This window comes from Cinclus cinclus, chromosome 6 (genome assembly GCF_963662255.1).
Source record: "Cinclus cinclus chromosome 6, bCinCin1.1, whole genome shotgun sequence".
Lineage (NCBI taxonomy): Eukaryota > Metazoa > Chordata > Aves > Passeriformes > Cinclidae > Cinclus > Cinclus cinclus.
The window spans coordinates 47,863,583-47,874,766 of NC_085051.1; the positions used below are offsets into that span (position 1 = coordinate 47,863,583).

The 11,184-nt window shown below is 40.6% G+C and overlaps 1 protein-coding gene across 2 annotated transcripts; it reads right to left on the reverse strand.

The window, feature by feature from the left end:
* Positions 1-326: 326 nt before the first annotated feature.
* On the reverse strand, positions 327-4,929 carry LOC134045265 (alpha-1-antiproteinase 2-like). Of its 2 annotated transcripts, none has more exons than XM_062494953.1 (4): positions 4,281-4,929; positions 3,022-3,292; positions 1,102-1,249; positions 327-521 (listed from the first exon to the last, which is right to left on the reverse strand). In XM_062494953.1, exons 1-4 carry the CDS (start codon positions 4,927-4,929, stop codon positions 327-329), a joined length of 1,263 nt encoding a protein of 420 aa, XP_062350937.1. The 2 variants fall into 2 exon arrangements, with proteins under 2 accessions (XP_062350937.1, XP_062350936.1); XM_062494952.1 differs by having other exon boundaries at positions 3,022-3,288; positions 4,277-4,929.
* Between the last annotated feature and the right edge of the window lie 6,255 nt (positions 4,930-11,184).

The window sequence follows — 11,184 nt, forward strand, 5'->3', positions numbered from 1 at the left end:
ATCATTTTACCTGCTGACTACCTCGCATTAAGCGGGAGTCTTCCACTTTAATATAAACATTTCTTTCCAAATCCTGGCAAAGCTTAGGTCTTTCCTTGTCTTTCACTCAGGTAAAAAAGGCATTCTTTTTCTAGCTGAATTTAAAACAATTTCTTCCCTCCTCTTCAGCAAGTGTCATGGTCAATACCAATAGTTTTCGATGATGACATAAAACAAAAACTGTTACTAACAAAGAACCATATTTGAGCTGGTAGGAATGGAAGTAAATCATGTATTGCATTTTCACATCTTTAATTAGTAGTAGCAAACAAAATTCATATGTCAGTTCAGCTAGTGATAGTCGGGTTAACAATTTTTCCTATGAAGAGTGTACTGTTTGTATCTCTATCAAAAATCAGTATGAGGAAGGGATGGCTGAATTCAATGGTTGGAGGAAGAGCCATTGGCATTATTTCAGCAGCAGTTGCTGCTGCTGCCTCAGTACCTTTCTCATCAACATCCAGAGAAGCCTTGTGAACAACCTAGGAAAAAAGAAAATAGAGTCATTCTGGGCAGTCAACAGCCTCTTGAAAAATGAATCAGAGTTCTTTTAAAGCAGCTCTGCTTTGAGGGATCCCCTGAGAAGTGAGTAGAGGCAGAAGAGCTGTATTGTTGTAGTCACGGCTGCTTAAATGAGGGTTAGGATGGAGCTATGAAAATCTCCTAAAAAAAGTCCAAAATATTGGATGAAGGATAGAGGCTCCACCTGTAATTGTTTGTCTGCACCTCCAAAACTGAGTCTCCAGGGTGAGGAGGACAGGCTGTGCTGTGCCTGGGAGCATTAGCGGTTTTCCTTTCCCCTTGAATCAGGGGCTGGTGCTCCTCTCATGTTTCAGATACTGCAGAAAAAATCTTGGCCAACACCAGTCTTGGAAAAAACAGACATGCAGCAATCTGGCCACCCAACCTCCTTTTGTAAGCTTGTAGGCTGAGGCCTGGGTGACCCAGCTGCAGGTGAGCTGGGAAGCTGGGAGCTGTATTTTCCTGGTGTTTCTGGATGCTACCACCTGGTGGGTTTTCCTGCATGTTTGTGAAAGAAAGGGATAAAAGCCACAGACTTACTTTGGAAACCTTCAGGTCTGGGGTGCCAGTGATGCCAGAGAGATCTGCCTGGTTGGTGAACACATCCACAACTCCCATCTTTCTAAGGGTGTTACTTATTTCATAGCTCCCAGAAATAGAAAATCTGGGGAAGTAGAGGTTCATAAAGCTGTTAGGTAGAAGAGAAACATAGAGGGTGGTGAGAAGGATTTTTTCACCAATATAAATGATGGTGAGAAAATGGTTTCATTCCCATGAGTGTCAAATCCTAGGGGTTTGGACCCTGAATGTACAATGAGCACTAATTCAGTTGCTGGTGCTTCTCATGGGGATACAAGAACTATCATTCCTAGGCATAATAATATCAATCATAATGGTATTTATCTGCTGTTTTGTTTCAGCAAATCTGAGAGCACTCTGCTAAGTAGAACAGTAACAAGAGCCCCTCTTTACAGGCAGAGATGAGGAATAGACCATGTTGCTCAGGAAGGTGGAGAGCTGAAGAGAAGTCCTGACAAAGTCTGCTTGGGGAGAAGTGTGTCAAATCTCAGCATTTCAAACCAAATAAGTATTTTTGGCATAAATGGGGCATTTGGCATGGCCCCAGGAGAGGTCTGTTCCCTGCTACCTGCACATTCAGATTCCATATGCTCTAATTGTCTTCCTCCTCTGGGCTGGCCACGATCAAGTTTGCATTTGACTGTGATCTGTTTGTAGGCAGCTCCTGCTTAGTGTGCTTTCTGTTGGATTTCTTTTCATGCCTTGTCCAGGGATCCTCAGGGTGTCCAAGTAACCCACAGCAGTGATTACCCTTTAGGTAGCTCAAGTCTTTTGCTGCCTTACCAAGAAACAGCTTGGGTTGAATATTGAACAGCAAATCAGATAGGACCCAAACTGCAGTGCTGTAAGCCCTCATTTGATACTGCCCAGCCACTAGAAGAGGATGGGACCAAGCCTATCAGCACTGGCAACAACAAAACAGTAGAACAGAAATTGACATTTTGTTCTTACAGTTTCTCCCATGAAGAATTTATTCCTATATTGAACCTCAATAACCTTGCTGCACAAATTCATTTAGGTAAGGGTTTTCCTAATATTACAGCTGAGAATAACACATTTTTATTTTGATATTTGAGATATCACATTATTAGCTCATATTCAGTTTGCTACTCATTATGTTTTTACTAACTCTGCTGGTATTTCTGTGATGATGCACTGAGATATATGGGTGTGAACTGCACAGCCTTATTAGCTGTGAATTAGGGCACAGCTTGGTAAATTAAGCATGTATTAACTTGATATTACTCATCTACTGTTGCTAAGGTCTCCTCTCTCCCAGACAAACAAGGTTGTAAAATGCATTAACTGATGTTGGTGTCAATGGTTGAAGCTAACAGAAACTCATTAGATATTTATAGTTTCAAAACAAAATGCCAGAAAATCAGGACATCCACAATTAATCACTTGCCCGTTCTAGCAACAACTGAATGCTGCAAGATGATTGTGTAGGACATACCATGTCTGTAAGCATTACTACAAAGTCTAACTTATGCTTTATTTAAGGTTCAGACTTATGCCTGAGTCACAGTGTATCAGGGACATAAGGGAGGAAAAACACATTAGCTGAAATCTCAGTATAGAAGATTTGGCTTAAAATGCAACCATTCCTCTCTGTCCATGAAGTATTTTAGAAACACCAGTCTAGGCTTAGAGAGGAATATAGGACGGTCTCTGCTCTGGTTGGGAGAGCAGCATGTCACTCAGCGGTCAACAAAGCAATAGTTAAATGCCAACCAGCTGCAAGATTTTTGCAACTAGGGCAAACAAGCCAAAAATACCCTACTCAGTTCCCAGAATTGACACATTCATAGTGTTTGCATTCCCAAAAAGGAAAAAATACTATAAATTAGGTGCTGCTGCAGCTGACTGGCAGAAGATTACCTCTGGAAGAGATGGTCTGACCATTTCTGGATGGTTTCCTTGTCCAGAGTTTGCTCTAAACGCTTCATTTTCCCTTTTGCTGGCAGAACCAGAAATGCAGTAGCACTCCCATTATAATGCAGCCGTACCACAGTGCACGACAGCTCCTCATCAAAATAGAAGTCAAATCTGCCCATCTGGTACATCATAGGGACTTTCACAGTCGTTTCAGCATCCACAAAGAACTCCCTTTCTTCAGTATGCTCTGGTTTAAAAGGCCTTTCCCAGCTGCCTGATACAGAGAAGGAGAATTTAACTGAATAGCCCGCGTTCTATCCCATCATAGACTATTTTTTATAGCTAGAGATAATATTCACCTATTTTTCCATGTGTTAAATAATTTAACACATGGAGATTAAATTCTTGAAATAAGAATTTTCAAACATAGCACTTTAGAATGTGTATCACAGTAATGCAGGGATCTTTTACCTGTTCAAAGGAGTGCATTGTATTCTACCTTCAATTTATGTTTCAGATGCCAGTAATGAAATAATTAGGTGGGGTTCTTTGTACCTACCACTGCTTTTCTGTTCAGACCTAAGTGGCCTTTCTGTAAACATAATCAGTTGACTCATATACTGAATGGAATTAATTTCTTTTGACTTTAATCATAAGCCTCAATTTGTAGATAAAATAATGTAAGATCTCATATCTGAGGGATGTTATGCCAGGCTTAAGAGCACATCTAACCCACATCAGAAATCACAGTGTTTCTGCTTTGCTCCTTAAAATGTTCTCCCCTATTTGTCACTAGCTTCTCCCCGATGTAAATGTTAGTGTGCATGTATAAAGGACTCTGAAAGGTGGAAAAAAAAAAGCAGTATGCAGTAAACCAGGCTATCGAATCATGCTTAATTTAAAAAGAAGCATTAGGTCATATATGTCTCAGTGCCTTCACTGAAAATCAGAAGGGTACAGGACAGTGGGAGTTATGGTTAAACCCAGGAACACCAGCTCAGGCTGCATGGAAGGCTGTGGCTGGGAGCAGAGCTCCTGGAACAGTCACAAAGAAAAACAAGACTGGGTGGCCTCCAGCTGCCTCCCTGTGCTGAGAGGAGTCCTGTTACATCTCCACCACCTCCACTATGCCATTAGGGGATCTTCTGGCCCAGCAAAGAGCATTTGAAATTTTCCCCAGACCAGTTTTCAGTTGAGGTGGGCAACACTGGATTTGTTGATAAGAATGAATAGTGAGAATGTGAACACTAGAGGAGACTTACCTTTAAAGAAAACAAAGCTAGCCAGAATCATTACAGTTTGTGGGTCCATGTCCTTGACCAAATTAGTAATTTTCCCATGTGTTTTCCTCTCTATATAATCATTGATCTGCTTTTCAGCTTCTGTGGGTTTGTTAAAGTCAATTGTAAAAGCGTCCAGCTGATACAGAGCTTTGGAATCATCTAAAAACTTTTTTAGGAGTTTCAGCTTCTCTGTTACAAAGATGGCATTCCTCATGTTGAGCTGGACTCCACCCTCAGGATGGTTCAGCATGTGGATCAGGTTGTGGAAGCCTTCATGTATCTCTTTCTCCTGAATCTCTGTGAGGTTGAAGGCGAGTCCTTCCAGGATCTGAGACTGTGTGGCTGACTTGGCCCCAAGGGCCAGCATTGCAAAGGCAGAGGAGATGCTCACAGGAGAGAAGAAAATGTTCTTATTAGGTGTCTCCTGTGTAACCTCCCTAAAAAAATGGAATGCAAAATCAGCATTGTTTGGCACAAGTCTGAGGCAAGCGATTGCTTCACCTCCATGATGCCTGTGGTGTTTAGGGTCGTTTGGATCATGTCCATTGTGGTCACTGGGTAGGAGCTGACTGTGGGCAACAGTGTGAAACCCAGCCAGTAGCAAACTTAGGTAGAATGTGGTCTGCATGTTCTTGTATAAAAATCCTATAGAAAAAAAAAAAAAAGAGGAGAAGATTTTATTACTGAGGTAAGTGAATTAATTAAGTAGAAAAAGTTATTCTGTCATTACCACTGAATTAAAAAGTCTTATCTCTTTCTTTTGTCCTCAGTTTCCATGTTCTCCAATTCTTGCCAGATTTTTTTTTATTTTCCCAGGCCTCCTGGCAAGTCTCCACCAACTCTTTCTGCCACCCCCACCCAAAATACCTGCAAAGACAAAATTCAGCATGGATTAGTAGAATACACAGCACCCTCAGCAGGATGCTGGAGAATGGAGCATATCCCATCAGAAAACACCTTTTGGCCAATTGCTAAAGACTGTGGTACCACTCTGCTTTTGACACTACTGCTCTGAATAATTCCTTAAAAGTTCATCATAGAAGATGTCTGGGTGTTTTGTGAGTTAGGGGACAAAGTGGAAACTCAGGCAAGTGACCAGCAATCAGTAGCTACATAGAAACAGGATTTAAGCAAACAGGCAGGCAGGACATCTTTTAAATAAACTTTTGGTCAGATTGATAAGGTGTCCTATTTAAAGAAAGGAGAGATAATGGGGGCTGTTCTTCAGTAGCAAACCAGATAGAAACACCTACTTCTCTAAGGAACAGGTGGGGTTTTTTTCTGAATAGAAATAAAGTAATATTTTAAATATCAACCTGAAAAAACTTCTGCTGTCTCTTCAATGACACCATTGAAGTGGGTTCGTTTTCAGCACAGCAGAAGCAGTGAAGGCTATTAACAAAGAACAAGGCCTTATTTTTATCAGCTGCTCCACTGGTCAAAGGGTGAAGTGTTTATCAACGTGTTACACTTGGCTGACACTGCACTGTACAGACTCTTAAAAAGGGACCTTGGAAACGGGGGTATGAATGTCCCAATAGGCCTCATTTCTGAGGAGGAATCTAGGACAAAGAAATGGTGCAAGAGTTGCGCAGGGTTTGAGGAGATAATGAGCCAGATTTGCTAAAACTGTGCACAGAGAGATGTATTACACCAATTGCACCTTTCATCTCTGGCATGACTCAACTTGAGAGACTCGTTAGAAAGTGCCATGCTTATGGTCTTGCTTTCTCTATATCATCAGAGGAAGCAATTTGTATTAGTAGTTGAATATCCACTTACAGTTAGATTCATGAGAACAACAAAACATTTTCAAGCTATAATCAAATATTCAAACGTTTACATGTTTGTTATAAGTAATTTTAAAAAGCAGGTCTATTTGCAATAACAGCATTACTAACAAGTGTAAGAAATATAAGTGTTGGGTTCTTGGTAGCTACATTTTCAATTACTGTACACAGTAGTTTTAAATTATATTTTGGTCTCTTCTAATTTTGACATTGAAATAATTCTCAATGTATCTAGATACTTGTAACTTAACACAAGAGCTCCAGTTCTGAGTTTTTGGAACTGCTATCAGTGAGCCAATGTATCACTCAGACTTTGAAGAGAAATCAGCTCCCAAACAAAAGTATCAGAGCTAAGCCTGATCTGTTTCCACATATCCAGCAGGCTGATTCAGAAGCTGCCTGTGGATAAATTATTTACTATGAATTATTTACTCCGCTGCAGCCATAATTTATCAAGAATAACATGAATACCAAAAAAGAAAAACATTTTATTTTAAACATAAGTTGCCACCTGTTCTCTATCTCATCACATTTAATATTTATTACAAAATATAGTACCTGATAGATAGGCTTTTCTAGGTACTCCTCAAACTGCCAATTCCATTTATTTGGAATGCAAAGCAGAAAGTGATTTTAATTGGCTTGTCCTCAAAATTATGGTCAAAGGATATAGAATGGTTTTGCTGTAAGGGTTCTGTAAAATATTAGTTACAGTTTTCGGAAGGCAATTTTCCCTATCTGGATATTTTTTCTCTAGGTAGTTACAACATGTTCGCATTTTGTGGTTAATTTATGTACTTTCATGGAATTAATTTCATTTTATTACAGCTCTGAATTCACAGATAATTAAATACAATCTGAATCATCCATCTGTTACTCAGTACTGGCCAATGACAACCAGTCAAGATTCATGAGTCAGACCTAACAAAAACCTTGATAATGGTTAGTTTTAAAGGCATACGATTATAAAATACTTAGCAGCTGTGATCTGTAGAGGTCTTTTTATTTTTGTTGTTTAAGCATTCAAGATACAAGTGGTCCTCTTCATTAGTCCCTGTTTTGAAACCCATAGTCAAACAGTCTCTGTTTTGAAACTTTTATAATAACATTTTCACCCTCTGAACCTTCAGAATATGATTGGGGATTGTTATTTCATATTTGGTACTTACTATTTCATTTTATGTTACTGCGGCTTCTGGGTTAGCAAGTGATCAACCACTGACAAATGGACAACAGACACCCCTTCAGCAGGAAAGAGAAGATGCAGATTCTCATACAGTCTCAAAGATTGATGGATTTTCCTATGGAGCATAGTTGCTAATGATTTATTAAAAAGCAAAGGGCTGAGAACCTGTGCTGTAAAGCCTTTAGGCAATTCCCAGACTGAAGGAGTTAAGTTTTCAGAAAGCTTTTAAAGACCTTTACTTCTATAATTTCCAGGAAAAAAAAACAAAACAGTTTATCTGTCAACATGGCAATAGAAGTGAAAAGCACTTCATTTCTAGTTCCAAATCTAGTCTGACTTGTTGAATAGCCTGGAAGGAAACATGTTAACCTCTGCCTCTTTTCTTTGTGCATGTTACACAATGACAGTTTATTTGTGGTGTTCAAGAATAGGTTGCTTTAAAAAAGAGCTTTCAATCAAACCAGAAAATGATACAAGAGCATGCCAGCACTTGGAGGACAGTGTGCTCAGCAATTTATCTGTAGCAGACTTGGTGATAACATTTGCTGAATGTACTACCTCTTCCCTAGCACACACTATTTCCTACCAGGCAACTCAGACAGAAAATGAGAACACTGTGATTAGCTGAAGTTACCTTAGAACAATTCCACCAGAAAACCTGTGAGTGGGCTGGACTGAGTTTTCTGACTGACAGGACTTACTTTGTGGATATAGCAGTTTTGTCCATTTTAGGGCTGATTTCTGTCTCTATGATTTGAAGATATTTTTTTCTGCCTTTAGAGTCCCATGTAATATTCCAGGAGATGAATATTCATCCCATACTACTCTCATAAGGGGCCCTCACTGATAATCTTATTTCAGACAACATGAAAATTTGCACTACTCAAAAACATATGAAGGCATAAATTGAAAACCTGGTTGCTCAGCAGATGGTGCTGCTTCCCTCCTGATTGTTTCTGAAGAAGGAAATCTGAGAATTTTTTTTTCCTGAAAGCACTGTGAGGGCACTGGGCACATCAAGTTACAGCACCACAACCACCAGTGGTGTCTGCTGAACTAAATATCTGCTACTCAGAGACTTATAAAAAGAATCACCCAAGCACAGAAAAAATCACAAAAGAAAGACTTGACCAGCCATATCTGTGTGAGAGAACATGACCTCAGAAGCCTACTGTCCAGGACCACCTACTCAAAGGAGCACCACAAACTCACATGTGCTTTCCTGGTTGGCCAGAAAGCTCTGCATATTTAAACATATGCACACGAACAGGTTCAGGGCCTATTCCAGACTGATCATCTAGACATTCACTTCTCTCGTCATTCAGAGTTTTGACACCTCCTCCCCTGAGGAGATTGCAAACACAAGCCAAGGGCATTGGATTGTTCAGTGAATCTAACCACTGTGAATATTTCATTAAAATAATTTCTTTTGCAACAGAAATGTGGAAGCCTAGTTTACATTAACCTTTAGAAACGTATATGACTGTTCACAGGGCTGTTTTGTGTTTTTTTCTGTCTTCTGTGAGCCAGCTTAGCATTGAAGAACTCACCCAGAAAGTGGCATCACCCACCTCTAAGCCTCCTTTTACCTGGAAACAGGTGAATATGAGCTCTCACTCTTCTACCAGGTCACCATGAGTATTTGCTTTTGAACCTGAATTACTGCACGCTCTAGGGGATGAAGCTCACTGGGGCCAAGAGAATAAAAAAAGTAGACAAAAAAGAATGAGTGCAGTGGTTAGGATAGAGGGGATTTTCTTCAGCAGACCAGACCAGGTTCTCAGTTTCTACGTTCCAGTGTACACCTGGCCACAGCCCGGTTTCTGGCTCATTAAAAATGTTGACCTCACTGTGATCTTCTAAACATGTGAAAATTGCAAATTTCTCCACCTCCCTCTCAATGGGCCTGTAATCTGATGATTACCTCAATAATGTCTCATCTAAAAGGGAAGTAGAAGAGATACTTCTACTACTATATACACCATTCCCTAAGCAATGGTATTTCTTGTAGACCTTCAGTATAAAAATCATCAGAGTTACTCAAAAAGAAGCACCAATACATTAAAAAAAACACCCATCCCCAGGCTTTTAATGAATCAGGGCCTATTTCTATCAGGAGGTACATAAGGGAAAGTTCCCCTTTTAGGATTTCTTGGCTCCAGAGACCAACTTGCTTTCTGGCAAGATACTCTGCTCTGCTTTTAGAGTCCTACTCTCTTTTTCCAGTAACCTGACAATGTGTAGGCAACTCATTGCCTCAATTGTGATGCCCTATGTCCTTTATGTCCAGGTGACATGATAAAAACCTCATTATACAGGACAGATTTCATTATAAGATATAACCCTAGGAAAGGGTTGATTGCCTTCAACAAGAGAAGACACTTGTAAAGTATTTATAGGAAGCAAAAAAATCACTACTTACAGCAGCTTCCAATGATCCTGCTGTCTTCACCAGGACTACTCTGCAGCTCCCTCTCTTATTTATACAGTTGAATAGCATTATGAAAGCAAAACGTCCTCTAGAAAACATTAACCAGGACAGACAAGTGTTATTACTTTAGGAATGGCGCCGAGTAAACAGTGAAGACAATTTTTCTGGGCAGGCACCTGATTTTTGCTGTATATGCATGGCCAGACTCAGCCTTTTCTTAGAACAGTCCGAAGAGTCCCCTTCATTTCTACGCATCCACCTGATGGGAATCTAGCTACTCACTCTGGGAAATACTTCACATGCATCATTAACTTCTGTAAACTGCATGAGTTCACACATTAGAAGTAACCAAAGTGAGTAAAATGAAACATATACATAGTACTAGACATGAGCCTAAGGAAAAAGCATGTTGCAGCCAGATCTCAATTTAGTATTTTTCAACGAGGTATTTTGCTTCCTCTGTACCAGAATTTTAATAGTTTTTATTTGGCATATTTGTTTTAAATGATACACTATTTCTTAATTACCTTAACTGCCATTAATAAGGGCCAATTTCTGGGAACATCCCTTTTGAAATGAAAGCTGCAGTACTGATGTTTATAGTGGCTGGCGGGGTGCTGTAGGGATGGCAGGCTGATGGCAGAGATGTGCATCCAGGACCCCATGGCACTCAGCACACCTCAGCCAGAGCGGTGTCACCCGGTGCCTCATGCAGCAATGGACTGAAGGATAAACTGCTGCTTTGTACTCCCAGTGTGGGCTGCCACAAGGTGCAGGCACTGCCAAAAGGCGGACAGAGAAGGGCAAGCCAGGACACCAGAGCCTGCTTTCAGACAGAGCTGGACCCACATGGTCAGGCCACCTGTGTTTTACATGATCCCCTGTCATGTGCTCCTACAGCACCCACGGAGGGGTAGGAGCTATGCTGATGTGGGTGTGACTGAGGGATTGGAAAAGCTCACAGGTCAGTGCCCCAGTGAACACCTTCCATCCAGGAGGAGCATTTCCTTGTAAGGTAGGGGATTCAAGGAGAAAAGTTGCTATACATGATAGAATCATTTAGGTTGGTAAATAAATCCAAGATCATCAAGTCCAACCATTAACCCAGCACTGAGAACTCCATCACTAAACCTTCTTGTTAAGGGCCAGATCTACATGTCTGTTAAATACCTCCAAGGATGGTAATGCCACCACTTCCCTGGGCAGCCCGTTGCAGCGTTCATAATCCTTTCAGTGAAGATTTTTTTTCTAATATCCAATCTGAACATCTCCTTGAACAACTGGAGGTGATTGCCTCTTTTTCTATCACTTGTTACTTGGGAGAAGAGACCAACACCCACCTTAAGGCAACTTCCTTTCAGGTACTTGTGGAGAGTGATCAGGTGTTCCCTGAGCCTCCTTTTCCTCAGCATAAACCATCCCAGCTCCTCCAGCTGCTCCTCACAGATCTTGTGCTCCAAACCCTTCATCAGCTCT